We start from the raw sequence: 18,549 nt of genomic DNA, 5'->3' as shown, positions 1-18,549 counted from the left end.
AGAAGTTGCTTCATTGAATTTCCAGCCCAGACTCATGCTCTGAGAAGCCCAGCAGATGTGCAAAGCCAACACAGGCTGTCCCTGAGGTCTTGCAAGCTCCCTGCTTGCCTAACAAAGCCTCCTGGGGCTGGCCTGACTGGGAGAGGAGTCAGGACAAGAAAAACAGCATTAGGCTACTGTGGGAAAGTGGGCAGTTTTATATAGGAGGATTTTAATTTTCAATTTTACTTGAAAATGGAAAGTTACCTATCTTGGGCAAGGGGGCACATCCATACAGGCTTCCATTAACCCAGGGGATCATGGGATTCATAAGCCCATTAATGATTTCAAGATTTCTTGGAGAAAAAAGTCCCACTTAAATCTTGTAGAGAAACTAAAAATCAGCAGCTAGTGTCTGGAATAACACACAATTCAAATCTTAAAAGGGGGGAAGGGAACCCATTATAAGTGTCAGTGCCTTTCTGGTGAACTCCCTTCTCTTTCCTCCCATCTTAGTAAAGAAATCCCTGCTCCAAAATGGAGTGTGTTGACCATAGGGAAGCTGTCAGCTTGGGAAGCAGCCAGCATCCCTTGGGGAAAGCCCTGTCTACTTTCCAGGATCACGTGCTCCCAATATTTTCATCTATGACAGATTCAGAGAAGATAAGCAGCTGGTCAACAGGACCAAAGAGGAGGGCAGGGGTCCGCAACAACAAGGCTATCACTAGTTGACTTCCAGAATCTGCAGAGATGTCTATGGCTTAAATAGAACGCTGGGACTGGGGTTAACCTATCATTTTCCCGTGGATCTCCAACGCTGCCTCAGCATCCTGACAACTCTGAAATTCACTTTCCACATAGCTGAAACCCCACACACCAACTGGAGAAAGTGGCCTTGATCAGTCCGATGCGGCTCCCAGCAACAGCACCCTCCCTTCTGTGTGTGAGGTTCCCAAAGACAACTGCCAAACAAGCCCTCGAGGAGCACCCCCACACCTCAGACCTTGCCCAGATCTGATAATCCAATACAGTCCCACCCCCAGGGGAGAAGTCCACTTTACATGCAGCGACAGCAGGGTCTTGGCCATGTCCTTCTGAAGCCTGGTACCATTGAGGGGCAAGTGGCCAATCTGCTGGCCCTGGGCATAGAGCAGGAAGGTGCCCACTGGTGGAGGGGTCACGTCGGGCCGGGGTGTGGGCCGGATCGTGGGTGGAGCCACGGTGGGTATACCTGTGGTGAGGAAGAGGGAGGTAGAAGGAGCAGAGCAAAGGAAACAGTCAGTGGAGAGGAGAAGAAAAGTTACTTCCCCATTTGCCAGAGCCTCCAGAAACATCAGCAGTTCTTTACCCTGGACAGATGTGCCCCAGATGTGCCTTAAAAGAAATTCTAATTTCCAGGGTTTTTTCTCCCAAAGATCAACTAGACAAATAACTGCCAATTACTGGGGAGGAAGATGACAAAGTATTTCCCTTTGAACAAAGCAGAACATCCCCCTTTAAAAAAAAAAAAAAATCCAGAGCCAGTGTTGTGTCAGCTTCTCTTTGGGGCCCCAGGGTGACACGTGTCCCTTACACCCCGGGCTCAGAGTAGTGGGAGCAGGCGGTGGGACTACATATTGAACTCAGCTCCAGATGTTCTAATTACAGCAACTGCTGATGACAAAACCAAACGTTAAATCCACATTGGGATCTGGGGCGGACAAAATTATAAATCGGCATAGCCCATCAGCGACTTCTTCCACTGGACTTGTTCGCCCCTCATTCCCCCACCTTCACCCACAGCTGGCAGCTTCCCTACAGGGACTTCAACATGGCAGAGGGGAGGGAGGGCTGCCCTGGGGTGCTTACACGCAGGGGTGATGCCTGGCTGCGAGCGGGTGCCCTGCACCTCTCTGCCGTCCTGGTCAACACACCAGCAGAAGTCACTCTTGCCATGGCACTGCAGAGGGGTGAAGTGGCCCACGTCGTCGCACTGAGGCACGTACTGGTCGTCCCTGGGGGTGCCCCCGTAGTGCTCCAGCAGGCTTTCCCTCCAGCGCTCACAGACGGTCCGGGGCCTCTGGGTGGGCTCTGAGCAGATGTGGACAAAAAGCCTTTGAGTGGGAGCCAAGGACAGACTGTAGCATGTAGTTCAAGATCCCCAGGCCTGGCCTCCTCGTCTTCTTCCTCCTTATGTCCATAACGAGGCCTCAGCCAAGCCCCTGGATTCTGGCCCCGAGCAGGAAAGTACTCCAGGAGGTTCTGCTGGGGATCGGGAGAAGGGGTTGTCCTGATGCTCCTGTGACCCTCAGGCCAGGAGGAGTGTCATCAAGGCCCAGCCACATCAGGAAAGAACAAGAGGTGGTAACATCTAGGGTGCAGGCCTTGCTCAGCCTGGGAAGGGGCCTCTGCTAACTCCTGGGGACTCTCCTTGGGGACTCAGTGGCCTACATGATGCTTAAAGCCAATATTTATTCTTTCTGTTTCAAACTCTGGGACCTGCATCTGAGAGGACTTTCTTGAGACTGGCCAGTGTGTCTTAGGAAGTATTACCAAATGCCCTGCTTACGTGTGGCCCTACGTATCTGTCCACTGGAAAACTATATTGAGTAAAACTGACTATAATTAGTATGTGTGATCATAGAGTTGGTGGCAAACAACTTGATACAGACTGCGACATTCCAGCTCCTTGAAGTCCTTTGGCCACCCTGCCCCGGGTTTATCTCAAAGCTGAGGCTCCAGCTTCCCGTCGTGTTGCTTGGTCCCTCCCTTTCTCCAGCATCTTTCCCCATCCTTCCTCCTTCCTTCCTCACGACCGTGCTGAAACTCTTGTTAGCTTCCATGGCAGAGCAGCTTCCTTACCAGCAGCTTTTTCCCAGACTGCTTCTACAGGGCTGCCAAGGCTCTGTCCCGGATACAGCAGTTCTCTGTCTAAGAGGACTCTGCTTGACGTGGTTTAACTTGACAGTCTCCTAAGACAGGACGACCTACAGGAATTTAAGTACTGATAGAAGGTATTTCTCCTTCATTAATTCCTGCAACTCAGAGCCTGCAGAATCACACAGCCAAGTACCTACTTCTATCACCATGTGGATGTGTAACAGATCTCAGAGGAGAACAAAAACTGGGCTTTCTCCCCTCAAAGCTTCTCTCCCCTAGACTTCTGCATAGCATTATACAGCATCTCCATCTTTCCATTGCTCAGACTCACTAAACCCTGACTCCCTTCTCCCACTCTACATCTGATATATCAAAACATGTCAGCTGATATCTTCACATCTCACCACATCTACCCCTGTCATCTTGTGCCAGAATTACTATGTATGTTAGCCTTCTTACTGGTTTCCCTGCTTCCATCATCTTTCCTGCTCCCCACCCCCTGCCCTGCTGTAAACTCAACCAGCAGCCAGAAAGAGTCCCTTAAAAAAAAAAAAAAAAAAAAGTCATCTCATGTCACTCCTTTGGTCAAAACCTCCAGTGAGTTCAAAGAACAGCTGGAAACATTACATTTGAGCACCTGGAAAGCCAGAAGATGGTGAATAAAATCTTCAGAGCTCCAACCAAAGGAGCACAACTCCAAGACTCACAATGTTTGGGGCAAGCTGATGCCCTCCAGGTTGCCACTGGAGCTCATAACCCTCGGGAAGCAAAGCTCTTTTTAAAACATCATGGAGAAAAAAGACTGACTTCCTCACCCAGATGTGTCTCAGGACCCAGAGAGGGAAATACCACTTCCTCAGACACTCGCCATTGTCACCGGGTGGGATTCCCTGAAGAAGTTCCCAGCATCACCCCTGGTCCACATTCCAAACTCAGAGCATCAGTTCTCGGGGGACCACCCAACAAGGCACACACAGCAGTCAGCCTCTGGGAAAGGAGGACCTCACGTCACTTACACGTGGGCATCTGTCATTGCTTACTATTTCAAGCTATTTCTCAATCCAATCATGGATTTATTTCTCTTTCTGGCTGGCAGGGTTTTAAATACTTTTGAAGTTTGGGCACAGAGTGTTCTCTCACCCTTGAAAGTGGACCCTATTATGCAGATGAGACTAGTCAGAAATGGCGACCAAGGCCAAACCAGCACTGAGAGAGGCCTGGTCATGGGAAAGAGTCTGCACAAAGGAACATGCCCCTCTTTCTGTAATTAACGTCTCCTTCTCTTGGCTCCCTTCTGGATCACTCTCCTTAATACATGCCTATCTTAATAAATTTAACAGGATTCTGAACCATTCTGTTAGGGCACCTCCCAATCATCTGATTTATTCAAATCCCAGCTGGAATTTAATCAAGACTTTTTAAAGACTAGGCATGAGTGAAACAGAATTTCTCTGTATTTTTTTTTTTGGGGGGAGGGGGGGAGGCAGGGCGGGGACCTGAAAAATCTTTCCCCAGAAACAGGGGAAAGAAAAAGGAATGTTATAGTGGAAGCAAGGGTATATAGACATCTAGAGCAAACATTACCAGTGTTTACTTATATGAATCTTAGAAGCACTAATGTCCTGGCCATAACAATTCATATTATTGAAAGGATCAAAACTGGCAATCAAAATCAAAACTGTAATCAAAATTACAAAAATGAAGTAATTTTCCATTTCTTACTCTCGTACATTAAAAGCCAAGACTGGTACTTATGGAACCTTCCTCAATGGTAAAAAGTGATCTTTGAATAGTGAGCTCATGTATCTGTATAGGAATTATTTTGGTTAAAATGATACCAAACCAATGCTGTGTTTCATTAATAAAGTTCTTCTGTATTAAAAGAAAAAATTCTTCCTATCTTTGAACAACTCAACAAAGGAGCAGCAGTCTGCCTTGGCAACCTACAGTTGGCGTGAACTCTTGAGTGCTTGGAAACCACACCCCACGCCCCATGCAGACAGGGAGTGCTTAGACCATAACAGACAAGTTCATCAGCAGCATCTCGGGTCTCTAAGGTGAACAAAACAGATCCCTGCACCTCTTCTATAGGTGGCAGGAGCAAGAGTGATTCCCCATCAACATGTTGGGAAGAGGGCTGAGGTTATTAGCTTAGAGTAAACCAGCGGGGTCCACCTACAAGGGTCATACTTATTTTCCCCACTGATATTAAAACAGACTTCAGACTATTTCCTGCACTCTGCAAGTCAGAGTTAAGTGATACAAAGTTACATGGGGAGGCCTCCAAGACCTTACCAGGTGTGCACTGAAATCCATCCCCGTAATATCCAGGTTGGCAGCGGCAAGAGAAGGAGCCAGGGGTATTGGAGCAGGTGGCCGAGGGGTGACATCTGTTTTCCGAGCACTCGTCGACATCTGCAGCAGTCAGGGACAGAGAGGGAGGGAAGGAAGGAGCATGATTTCAATGAACACAGACTGTGCTACATGTGCCTCAGTGTGTGTGGATCGACACCCAGGCATCCACTTCAGAAGACCCTCGGGTAGGGGCAGAAACATACCAGCACCTTAAAGGCAAGCTTAAGGGTACAGAGTCAAGGAGCACGTTCAGTGTAGAAGTCAAATGTGGTCTTTCACACAGAAATATATCCTGGCATCTTTCGTCTACAGTGAATTCCAGGAAGTTATTACCTTTGAACTAACCTTTAGCCCATAAACCATTTCCTTTCAGTAACACTACAATAAATATATGTAACAATAGTTTATTTTTTCCTTTCCTTATTGGCACTACTCCATATTCAGTTCAGTTGCTCAGTCATGTCTGACTCTTTGCGACCCCATGAACCGCAGCACGCCAGGCCTCCCTGTCCATGACCAACTTCAGAGTTTACCCAAACTCATGTCCATCGAGTTGGTCATGCCATCCAGCCATCTTAGCCTCTGTCGTCCCCTTCTCCTCCTGCCCCCAATCCCTCCCAGCATCAGAGTCTTTTCCAATGAGTCAACTCTTTGCATGAGGTGGCCAAAGTATTGGACTTTCAGCTTCAGCATCAGTCCTTCCAATGAACACCCAGGACTGAACTCCTTTGGGATGGACTGGTTGGATCTTCTTGAAGTCCAAGGGACTCTGAAGAGTCTTCAACACCACAGTTCAAAAGCATCTCTTCACAGTCCAACTCTCACACCCATACATGACCACTGGAAAAACCATAGCCTTGACTAGACAGACCTTTGTTAGCAAAGTAATGTCTCTGCTTTTTAATATGCTGTCTAGATTGGTCATAACTTTCCTTCTAAGGAGTAAGCATGTTTTAATTTCATGGCTGCAATCACCATCTGCAGTGATTTTGGAGCCCAAAAAAACAAAGTCTGACACTGTTTCCACTGTTTCCCCATCTATTTGCCAAGAAGTGATGGGACCAGATGCCATGATCTTAGTTTTCTGAATGTTGGGCTTTAAGCCAACTTTTTCACTCTCCTCTTTCATTTTCATCAAGAGGCTTTTAGTTCCTCTTCACTTTCTGCCATAAGGGTGGTGTCATCTACTAACCCTCTTCCAACAACACAAGAGAAGACTCTAAACATGGACATCACCAGATGGTCAACACTGAAATCAGATTGATGATATTCTTTGCAGCCGAAGATGGAGAAGCTCTATACAGTCAGCAAAAACAAGACTGGTAGCTGACTGTGGCTCAGATCATGAACTCCTTATTGCCAAATTCAGACTTAAATTGAAGAAAGTAGGGAAAACCATTAGACCATTCAGGTATGACCTAAATCAAATCCCTCATGATTATACAGTGGAAGTGAGAAATAGATTTAAGGGACTAGATCTGATACAGTCTGATCTATCAGATCTATGAATGCCTGATGAACTATGGAATGAGGTTCATGACATTGTATAGGAGACAGGATCAAGACCATCCCCATGGAAAAGAAATGCAAAAAAGCAAAATGGCTGTCTGGGGAGGCCTTACAAATAGCTGTGAAAAGAAGAGAAGCGAAAAGCAAAGGAGAAAAGGAAAGATATAAGCATCTGAATGCAGAGTTCCAAAGAATAGCAAGGAGAGATAAGAAAGCCTTCCTCAGTGATCAATGCAAGGAAATAGAGGAAAACAACAGAATGGGAAAGACTAGAGATCTCCAAGAAAATTAGAGATACCAAGGGAACGTTTCATGCAAAGATGGGCTCAATAAAGGACAGAGATGGTACGGACCTAACAGAAGCAGAAGATGTTAAGAAGAGGTGGCAAGAATACACAGAAGTATACAAAAAAGATCTTCACAACCCAGATAATCACGATGGTGTGATCACTGACCTAGAGCCAGACATCCTGGAATGTGAAGTCAAGTGGGCCTTAGGAAGCATCAGTACAAACAAAGCTAGTGGAGGTGATGGAATTCCAGTTGAGCTATTTCAAATCCTGAAAGATGATGCTGTGAAAGTGCTGCACTCAATATGCCAGCAAATTTGGAAAACTCAGCAGTGGCCACAGGACTGGAAAAGGTCAGTTTTCATTCCTATCTCAAAGAAAGGCAATGCCAAAGAATGCTCAAACTACCACACAACTGCACTCATCTCACACGCTAATAAAGTAATGCTCAAAATTCTCCAAGCCAGGCTCTAGCAATATGTGAACTGTGAACTTCCTGATGTTCAAGCTGGTTTTAGAAAAGGCAGAGGAACCAGAGATCAAATTGCCAACATCTGCTGGATCATGGAAAAAGCAAGAGAGTTCCAGAAAAACATCTATTTCTGCTTTATTGACTATGCCAAAGCCTTTGACTGTGTGGATCACAAGAAACTGTGGAAAATTCTGAAAGAGATGGGAATACCAGACCACCTGATCTGCCTCTTGAGAAACCTATATGCAGGTCAGGAAGCAACAGTTAGAACTGGACATGGAACAACAGACTGGTTCCAAATAGGAAAAGGAGTATGTCAAGGCTGTATATTGTCACCCTGCTTATTTAACTTCTATGCAGAGTACATCATGAGAAACGCTGGGCTGGAAGAAGCACAAGCTGGAATCCAGATTGCCGGGAGAAATATCAATAACCTCAGATAAAATTGCCGGGAGAAATATCTCCCTATAGTACTGATTTATAGATGCAAAAGAACCCAGTGAAGCTCCAACTTAGTTTCTCAACTAACAAACACATTCAGTCTTACATATTCAGAGACTCCTACTACCTAGAATGTCCAAAACCTTTCAGAAATTAAAAAAAAAATTTTTTTTAATCAGAAATTTTCTTTCCACCTTTAGAAGAAATATAGAAGTATAAGAAAAATATTATCAGAGTATTTAAGACAACACATAGAAAAGAAAATTTAAATTTGTCCAGGTTTTCAGTACAAACAATTCAGGTCCCAACATTCCTACACAGTACCACGTGGATTAATTTTCATACTTCTCATAGCTGCAACATCCTGAAACTTCAAACAAAGGCAGACTTACATTCCTTTTATTTACTGAAATCAGTGCAGGCTGACAATAGCAAGACACCGCCCCTACCCTCCACCCTGCTGCCAGGAAAAAAACGTCTGACAATCTAACTGCTGAAACCAATGGCCAGTAGTTGAGATAAGCCATCTTCAGAGACAGGAAGTCTTCCTAGGCAAAGAGGGGATCAAGGGGGTGGATCTGATCAAGGCTCAATGGAAAATAAAGCAGTCACACCCGAGCTAACATACAAAAAACGTTTTAAAATTGTGTGAAGAGGGAAAAAACATGGGATGGGATGATCAGCATTAAACCAAGAGAACAGGAGTCACAGAATGAACTATGTCGATTCTGTACAGCTTGTGACAGAGACACATGGCACCCTGGAAGCTGGAGACTTACAGCCCTGAATGTGACGTCAGTCAGTGGGGGACAAACATAGCTCCTCGCCCAGCCTCCCAGGTCCCAGATGAATTCTCTCCTGGGGTGATCAGTGCCACCCCTGCTGTGACCATGTTACGCTGAGCCACCTCTCCATCACTAAGGGCTTTCCCATCTACCAGTAAGTAGACGTACTGGACACAGCACAGATGTTCTGTTCAGGGGAAAGGAAAATTTCTGACATCATAATTAGCAATGTAATCACTTACATTGCTTATCTTCCTGATCCAGCATTTCAGTTCAGTTCAGTCGCTCAGTCGTGTCCGACTCTTTGCAACCCCATGAATTGCAGCATACCAGGCCTCCCTGTCCATCACCAACTCCCGGAGTTCACTCAAACTCACGTCCATCAAGTTGGTGATGCCATCCAGCCATCTTAGCCTCTGTCGTCCCCTTCTCCTCCTGCCCCCAATCCCTCCCAGCATCAGAGCCTTTTCCAATGAGTCAACTCTTCGCATGAGGTGGCCAAAGTACTGGAGTTTCAGCTTTAGCATCATTCCTTCCAAAGAACACACAGGACTGATCTTCTTTAGAATGGACTGCTTGGATCTCCTTGCAGTCCAAGGGACTCTCAAGAGTCTTCTCCAACACCACAGTTCAAAAGCATCAGTTCTTCAGTGCTCAGCTTTCTTCACAGTCCAACTCTTACATCCATGCATGACCACTGGAAAAACCATAGCCTTGACTAGATGGACCTTTGTTGGCAAAGTAATGTCTCTGCTTTTCAATATGCTCTCTAGGTTGATCATAAGTTTCCTTCCAAGGAGTAAGCATCTTTTAATTTCATGGCTGCAATCACCATCTGCAGTGATTTTGGAGCCCCAAAAAAGTTTGACACTGTTTCCACTGCTTCCCCATCTATTTGCCATGAAGTGATGGGACCAGATGCCATGATCTTAGTTTTCTGAATGTTGAGCTTTAAGCCAACTTTTTCACTCTCCTCTTTCACTTTCATCAAGAGGCTTTTTAGTTCCTTTTCATTTCTGCCGTAAGGGTGGTATCTGGCATTTAGCTCCCATAAATTACTTCACTCTGATGTCTGAAAAACCTTGAATGCCTGACATGACCAAGGTTAAATGCCACCTAGAGAGACTCTGCCTAGATGAGCATTTGGCCTGCCTGGATGCCTTCCTTTCACTGACAAAGGCATTAAAGTGGTTATAAATTTATCTGCAAGGTTAAAGTGGTTAGCTCCTCAGTTAACCAAAACTAAACCAAATTAATTACAACAACCAGAAACTTATCTCCAATCTGATCAGTCAGGGCTGTATATTGTCATGTTTCATTATCTTTGAGGTTGGCCCTGTCTGTTCAAAAGGACAATGCCAATGTCCAGTTGGCTGAAGTTGGTGCCCATTCAGTTCCTTGTGCCTTCTATGATGCTATAAAACCAAACTGCAAAAATTAACATCCAACCAAATGCAGGAAATTAAAGCTATTCATAATGCATATGCTAAAAGTACTTCTCATGGTAACAGGAACCCCAGGCAATGGCAGGAAGCAGGAATTCCTGAGACACAGAGCCTATTTCTAGAACCCATAGATCAGTCGCTTGTGATTACTTTTGTGAACAAAGAGAAAGAGGATTCCCCAGAGGTTCTGAGTTGTGTTCTTAAAGCCTATGGCCTAGGAATGCCAACCAGACCTAAAAGAGCAGCCATCCTCCCAAAGGCAAAGTCATGGGGAGACAATAACTTACGAATGAATAGGGAGAATCTCTGAAGAGACTGAGAACATCACAGGTGAACAACTCCTGTCCCCTAAAGCTGGAGAAGCTTAAGATTCCCTGAAGCAAGCTCCCATCTCCTCCTTGGAGGCTCTCGCACCATGTCAGAGAACTGGAGCCCCACCAGCCACTCCAGGGCCTGAGTGTAGAGCAGGCTACCCACCTTCCTCAGAGGGCCAACCCTGAGGAGTGTAGGGGGAATCAGAGCTTGTGTGTAAAGGAGAAATCTTCCTAGCTTCCCAGGGGATCAGGTGTCAGCAGAAAGTATAAAGACACTTTGAACTCCTTAGCAAGGGAGGGGTTTCTTCTTATGCCCCTGGGGACAGGGGCCTGCTTAACCACCATTGTCAGGGTCTTCAGGTGCTGGTAGGTCAAGGCAGCAAGGTTCAGGCACAGGACAGTCTCTGGCCAGTCAGACAATGCCAGATGGCTTAATCTCAGCGCAATTCTCCATTCTATCTGCTCCCAAGCAGCTAAAAAACCTCTTTGGAAAATGTGTTTAAAATTCTCTATTTTGAGTGCAGGCTTTGGTGCTTCAACATTCTTCTCCCTGCCTTACTTCAGAGTCCACACCCAAAACCCAGCTGAAATCCCTTCAAAACAAAGCCAGCCCCTGGACTCGAGCTTTCCCCCCGTGCCGCCCCTGGTTTGCTTTTGAACCACCCAGTGAAATTCCCTGGCGCCAACTCTGCTTGATCCCGCTCCAGACCCCAACAAAGGCTTGAAGCATCATGAGTTGTCACTCCCCACCTACTCGGTCAGAACCCAGATTCTAGCTATGCCCATAGGGTCCTGCATGGCATGCAGTGACCTGCTCTCTGGGACCTTTGAGTAGAGGCAGCTTCTTCCCTTCAAGCCTTGGTCTCTACATCGCTTGTGGCCACACCAACTTTACTATACCTTATCCAGAGTCTGCACTCCTCCCACAAAAGCCATGTGCGAGAACAGTGTAAGAACCCCTGTGACGGCCCTTCTGTGGGTGATGAGCCATCTGTAACCCAGTTCCTCGACTCACATGTGCTCCTCCCTGAAAAGGTCTCAGCTCACAACAATCTGCTTTTCCATCCAGCAGAGTCACTAAGAGCTGCAGGGACAAACGTGCCTGAGAAATATCCAGCTCACGCCAATGCAGGGTTGAAATCAATCCTGACTGAGGGGAGCTGGAAAAGATTTCATTCTACTTGCATAAAAATAATTCCTGCTTGTGACTCAGGCTAGATCGAGAACCCAAAGCCAAGGGCAGCCTCCCCAGGGAAACTGGTTTTTAACAAACTGGCTGGAGAAAGGAAAACCCACACACTCTTTCAATGCCAGTTTGATGGACTGAAAACAAATGTGCACTTTAAGTGTGCTCACTTCACAAAACGGAGCCTTCATCGCCATTTTTCTCTTTTTTTCTCTATCTCAGTTGTCACTGGGACACAGGCACACTGTGACATGCCTTTAAAACTGCGTGCACACACACACACGTTTATACACTTCTCCTGCAAGCCACCTCCATGATTAGCCCAGCCCAATTTATGCACAGCAGAGGTCTTTAGGAAAATGATTGCTATTTTCTATGGCCCCGAAGCTTGGACAGCAACCACAGGGTAACTGACTACGGGAGGCAGTCTCTCATAGATGGTCCCAAAGATCCCTTCCCTCCTGGTATTCAGGGTCTTCTATAATCCCCTTCCTTTGAGTAACTGGCTTCCAACCAAGACACTAAAGCAATACTGAGGAGACATCACTTTTGTGGTCACTGCCAACCTGCTAGCTGGCCTCCTGACGCTGGCTTTGATAAAGGAAGTTCCCTTGTGGGAGATGTCTCAGTGGCAAGAAGCTGAAGGTCATCTCCAGGCAATAGCCAGCAGGGACCTGAAAGTCCTTGGGGAATGGAACCCTGCCGATAACCACGTGAGCCTCTTTCCCCACCTGGACCCCAGATGAGACCCCAGGTCTGGCAGACCCCCCTGACTGCAGCCTTGTGAAGATCCTAAAGCAAACGAATGAGCTAGACCATACTGATAATAATACTGTGTACTGTTTTAAGCTGTTACGTGTTTGGGGTAAATGGCTATGCTGCAATAGATTACTAATATACTGGGGAAGCAACAGATTGGCCTGGCCTACGTTTAAGTTTGTGGGTTCCAGAGAGAATCCCAAAAGTAGAGAAGCAGAGATGAAATAGGGACAATTGAAAATGTCCCTGAAATCAGAAAGAGGGCAACCATAGCAAAGAATGACAATCCTAGAAAACTCCCAGCATGGAAAAGTAGCTAATTTGAAGGTCCTACTACAACCCCAGAAGGTAACCCAAGTCCTCCGAGACAAGCAGAAGTTAAAAGAAGGGAGAATGATTCTCGAAGGGGTTAGGACAAGCAGCAGCTCACCTACATTAACATTCTGATTTTCATCCTCATCACATCTAAGCGGCGATTAATTTCAACTTCTTTGTTTTAAACCAAAGACCTAAGGAATGAAATGCTTTCTAAACACCATCTCGGCTGACCTGAGCAGCCTGATGTTTAAATATGAAATTCTACAGACAAGATTTTTTTCTCTGTGTGTTCTCATTTCTGAGAGCCGGTAGTGTGTTACGTCAAACTGAATGATGAGTTTCTACAAGGGAGGAAAAAGCAGTATTCCTACTGTGGGGCTCAGCAGAAATGTGAGAGGTTTGTGCACATCACCTGATGCCTCCTCCCACCCCCAACCACCCCCAGACCTAGAGGGTGCCTCCATCTGTAGAGAGTATCTGTTGTGGATGGAGCTCTCTGGCAGTCAAGTGGGACAAGCACCTGTGACTTACACCTCTACTCCATCCTAACTTGAAAAGCACTTGAGCTCTGTCTAAACCTGGGGGTGTTTTTAGGGAGAAAAAACCACCTCAGGGCTGAACTGAGTCACAGTTTGGGGTCATTTCAATATAAACTGTGTTTTCAAGAAAGCCATACAGCTAAGCCTCTATACATCAGAAGTGGAAACATTCAAGAGCCAGATTCGAAAAGCCCCACATCTGGAAAGGAGCAGAGGGCTGTGCTGCCCTGACGTATCTGTTCTGTCAAGAACATGTGGCTTTAGGCTGCTGGTCCATTCAGCCCATCCAGATGAAACCAAAAGGAAAGGGGAGGAGAAGAAGCTGGTGAGGAGGGCGGGGCCAGGCTATGCGATCTGTTTAAGAAGATTTGATTTAGTTAAGAACAGGCTATTTGATCTGTTTGAGAAGGAGGAGAAGGGGACGACAGACGACAAGATGGGTAGATGGTATCACCAACTCAATGGACATGAGTTTGAGCAATCTCCAGGAGATAGTGAAGGACAGGGAAGCCTGGCGTTCTGCAGTCTATGGGATCGCAAAGAGTCATACACAAGAGGGACTGAACAACAGCAGCAAAGAAGCTCCTCGAGTTATAAGGCTGTTCTTAGCAAATTTGCTCAGTACACCCAGGTATTCCAGGGCCAGATGCAAAAAGCGATTTGAAAAGAGGGGAAAGCCTGCATTTTCGATTTCTGTTCCTAAAACTGACTCCTTTCCCACCATGCTCTCATTTCCAAGTATCTCATTTAACCATTATTTGTGTGTATTACTGACAGATGTTTTGAAGATCTTTAGCGAATTACGTGGAGAAGGCAATGGCACCCCACTCCAGTACTCTTGCCTGGAAAATCCCATGGACGGAGGAGCCTGGTAGGCTGCAGTCCATGGGGTCGCTGGGAGTCGGACACGACTGAGCGACTTCACTTTCACTTTTCACTTTCATGCATTGGAGAAGGAAATGGCAGCCCATTCCAGTGTTCTTGCCTGGAGAATCCCAGGGACGGGGGAGCCTGGTGGGCTGCCATCTATGGGGTCGCACAGAATTGGACACGACTGAAGTGACTTAGCAGCAGCAGCAGCGAATTATGTAGGCTCACTGAATGATCTCTATATTAAGGTACTACTAATTCCAGTTTCATGAACATTTATAATCAGAGTGTTATGCCTAGTTTTTCAGTAACAACCTCATACATCTTGAAGTTAAATTTAAACAGTTAGTCCTGCTTTCTGGTTTAGTGATTTTATAAAATATGGTATAAAGTCTTAAAGATAGTTAGATTTCTGGAAGGAAAGCTTTGAGTACTTAGGTATGCATTAATATCCTTTTATATCTATGGATTTTACTTCTCTCTCCCCCTCTCCCCTTTCAGAGAGAGAGAGAGAAAAGGAATAAATTACACAGAAAGAATTGTTTGTATGTTTAAAGATTGCTTCAAATATCACTTCAAGCAGGGGAACAGCAACTAAAAATTGGGCAAGACTGGAAGTGCTGAATTAAGCCATTAGCTAAAGAAACTGAAAGATGGAGACTTCCTCCCAGGGGAATATACAATTTTCCCTTGCATCCCTCCAAGCTACAGTAGCTCCAGGGAACAGGAGACTGCAAGCTGGCAGGAGCTCCCCACTGCTCCAGGCACATCTCCTCCAAGGACAACCATACTCGCTCAACAATCTGACTCAAAGGACACCTTTTTTTTTTTTTTTTTCCCTCCCTCTTCCAGCAGTTCCAGGAGGTGTGAGTCAAAAGAAAGGAGAGGTTTCTTGAGGCCCTGGGGATGTGGGGATGTGCATCCAAAGCAACTTTCAGGGTCACTGAGCTGCCCACAGGTACTCACCAGTGCACCGGTGCCCGTCTCCGGCATAACCAGGCAGGCAGGCGCAGCTGAAGGAGCCATCTCCATGGTGAATGCACCGGGCCTGGCTGGCAGGAGCACAGTTATGACGGCCATCCTCACAGGGGTTGGGAGGTGGGGTGATCACTGAAGAGAGAAGAAGGCAAAGATGTCCAAGAGCCCAGGCCTGCGAATGGGTGAGCCCTGCTCTTTGCAGTGTGATCTGCACACCAACAGCATGGGGACACCTGGGGGTTTATAAGGAATGCAGTTCCCAGACCCCAACCCAGAGCCAGTGAACTGGAATAGGCATTTTAACAAGATCCCTGGATGGCTGTATGCAAATTACAATCTAAGAAGTGATGGTCTTGGTTTGTGTCTATAATACTAGGCATGAAAATAAGTTGTCAGCAAATGTCCTTGACTAAAGCAGAACACTGCTGCTTGGCATGCCTGTGTGTACATGTACACACACACACACACACACACACACACACACACACACGAGTCTCTATGATTGCTGCTACCTTTTCATCTCACTGGATTCAAAAGTGGGTTTTCTCTAATATTATCTGGCTCTAGCAATGGAATGACTTTGGAAATCTAGTTCTTTTGGATCCACTCTTATGTCAAGTATTTATCTGGAACTCTAGAAAGGGTATATTTACCACCAATGGAGTGTTTGGTCAGTCAAATAGGACAAGCCTCTTTAAATTACAAAATCTATGTCATTCTGATTTGAGAAACACTTGACCTCTACCTAGAGCTGTTGGTATTAGAAAAGTTCATAGTCTTACTACATGATTGGGCCAAACATCAAGCTACACAGCAGTCCTGACAGAGGTGAACATCCTTCCATGACTTACACCAAAAATTTCTATTTCAATAGATAAATAGCACAACACAACAACAACAAAAAAAAAACCCAGACAAAAACAAAACCCCAACACACAGGACTGAACTGAGCCATAGCTTTGGGTTCTTCCCATGTGAACTGTCTGTTTCCTAGAAAACCATGCAGCAGATCTCCTGTAGAGCTGCAGTGGAAAGTCATGCACTCTGGAGCACGGGTAGGCACTCACAGATGCAGGTGTGCCGGTCGTCTGCAAAAGTGTAGCCACTCCGGCACTCACATCTGTAGCTCCCCAGCAGGTTGACGCACACAGAGTTGGGGCCGCAGCGGTGGAAGCCAGTTGCACATTCATTGACATCTAAGGAGGAATAAGAACAGAAAGGGCTGCTTAAACCAAAGGCCCCACAAGTGGATGGTCTGCAGACTCTGTATTCTCTCAGCCCTGAGAGGTTTCGGTGGGACTAGCAGTCGGTAGACTAAATGGGGGGCAAAGTGCAGGCTGCTCAGCACCAGATGTAGATGCGCACTGCAGCCCGCCATAAAAATAAACATTTATTTCAAGTCATTCACGTATGAGCCCCAGGGAGATGTGTTCTGAACAAATCTTCTGAGAATTCTTTAAACATTTAAGCAATTCTGAACACTGAGAAGAAAAACACACAGAGTAACCATGTTTCTTTTTAAGTGTAAAGAAATCTCCATGACTGCTTTTGAGATACAGTAACTGAAAGAAATGGATGAAATGGATGTCTGAAATCTGAAGGTAACCAGAAAAATGTACTCTTTATTGAATGTAAAAAATACTTGATTCAGGCTCAAAACAACAATATTTAAGAGTATAAAATATCCACGAATTACAATAGCCCTAAATACCCACTCCAAACTGCTCTGGCAAACCTAACCAGAATATGCCTGGTTTTTAAATAGTTGGTATTTTTAGATGAATAGCTGCTAAACTCATTGATCCATGGAGATGACAAAGCAGACATTTGTCTTCTATGGACAGAATGCTGGAGGCCTTCATGGAGGAACACAGAGCACCAGGGTCTTACCCACACAATTCCGTCCATCTCCCTGGTACCCAGATGCACACTCACAGGTGTAGTCCACACCTGTCGCCGGATGGCACCGAGCTGTGGTGGCACATGTGTGGCTCCCATCATAGCAAGGATTCACTGGGGTGGGCTCGGAGTCTCCTGGGTGGGTAGAGAGAAAATACAAAAGAAAAGCACAATCTGGTTGTCATCAAGAGAATGGCACAGCAGGAAGTAGATCGGCAAGTGGAACTGGCTGTGGACTTGTAAGTTTGAAGCCTGCCTGGAGACCTGACTAAATTATTAATATCTAAAGTGAGGGTGGATCGTCTGCTTTGCAGTTCTCAATTCCAGAATGGCTTCCTCTTGCCTTCTCTGCAGATAACTAACCTTTTCTTATTTACAGCAGGTTTGTGTCCAGAGAATAAAAATAGCCAACACAAAATAGCCAACACATAGCATCCTTTTAGGAGAAGGCAATGGCACCCCACTCCAGTGTTCTTGCCTGGAGAATCCCAGGGACGGGGGAGCCTGGTGGGCTGCAGTCCATGGGGTTGCTGAGGGTCGGACATGACTGAACGACTTCACTTTTACTTTTCACTTTCATGCATTGGAGAAGGAAATGGCAACCCACTCCAGTGTTCTTGCTTGGAGAATCCCAGGGATGGGGGAGCCTGGTGGGCTGCCGTCTATGGGGTCGCACAGAGTCGGAAACGACTGAAGCGGCTTAGCAGCAGCAGCGGCAGCAGCATCCTTTTATTTAAAAGTACTTTCATTCTATCATCTTCTGTGATTCTCGGGATAATTCTGTGAGGCAGGCTGTCATTCCTTTTATTGGTAATTTTCACCAATAAGGAAAATAAGCAAGAGACATTAGAAAAATTGTCCAAGCTCAGAAAGCCAGGAAATGGGACAGCAAAAGTTATACCAAAAATTTCTGCCTCTAAATAGGACAGTCTCACTAAGTGCACTATTCTATGTCTCCAAGTTCAATTAATGAGAAAATCTTGTATTTTTTTTTTTTTAAGATTTATAAGACCAAATAAGCGGGAATAACTTGTGCAGTATTTACTCTTTAGGATTAACCTTGCCATGGCTCCATCCGACCACTAGGCAGTGATGACAGCTAACATCTGAAATCTTCCCTTGATCTACTGGATCGAGTGTAACAGTAATGCGTATTAAGCACTTATGTGCCAGGCATTGTTCTAAACCATTACTTACTCTATTCTATTAATTACTCATGACTATACTGTGAGGAATGTATTATCATCTTCTTTTTACCGCAGCACAGAGAGGTCAAGTAACCTGACCAAGGTCACAGAGCCAGAAGAGGTGGACAGGTCCAAAAGTCAGGCAGAGGCCATGCTCCCCAAATCACACAGGCATGTTTGGACGTCCCTCATCCCTCCCCTCTGATTCTCTTGCCAGGTGGTCTGGAAGTATAGCATTTGGGTTGTGGTGGCAGGGTTAACTTGATCTTACTGACCAAGGTCCTGAGTCAGTCCCCAGTGTGTGCTGCAGTTGAAAACAACAGGGTCATGTCTTCACTGAAGGCCCCACATGAAACAAAGACCT

At 45.9% G+C, this 18,549-nt stretch overlaps 1 protein-coding gene across 1 annotated transcript in view; it reads right to left on the bottom strand.

Annotated features, from left to right (window-relative positions):
- The window catches only part of NID2 (nidogen 2), a 91,682-nt gene that overhangs the window by 5,965 nt on the left and 67,168 nt on the right, over nucleotides 1-18,549 (bottom strand). Inside the window, exons 9-14 of the mRNA XM_006046344.4 lie at nucleotides 16,990-17,133; nucleotides 16,167-16,295; nucleotides 15,088-15,231; nucleotides 5,134-5,253; nucleotides 1,828-2,049; nucleotides 1,041-1,210 (exon numbers count right to left, since the gene is read on the bottom strand). Coding sequence (XP_006046406.4) covers nucleotides 1,041-1,210; nucleotides 1,828-2,049; nucleotides 5,134-5,253; nucleotides 15,088-15,231; nucleotides 16,167-16,295; nucleotides 16,990-17,133 — 929 coding nt within the window. The remainder of the gene's footprint in view (nucleotides 1-1,040; nucleotides 1,211-1,827; nucleotides 2,050-5,133; nucleotides 5,254-15,087; nucleotides 15,232-16,166; nucleotides 16,296-16,989; nucleotides 17,134-18,549) is intronic.

This window comes from Bubalus bubalis, chromosome 11, assembly GCF_019923935.1.
Source record: "Bubalus bubalis isolate 160015118507 breed Murrah chromosome 11, NDDB_SH_1, whole genome shotgun sequence".
Lineage (NCBI taxonomy): Eukaryota > Metazoa > Chordata > Mammalia > Artiodactyla > Bovidae > Bubalus > Bubalus bubalis.
The sequence above is the reverse complement of the archived record's forward strand: the minus strand, read 5'-3'. Positions and strand labels throughout refer to the sequence as shown.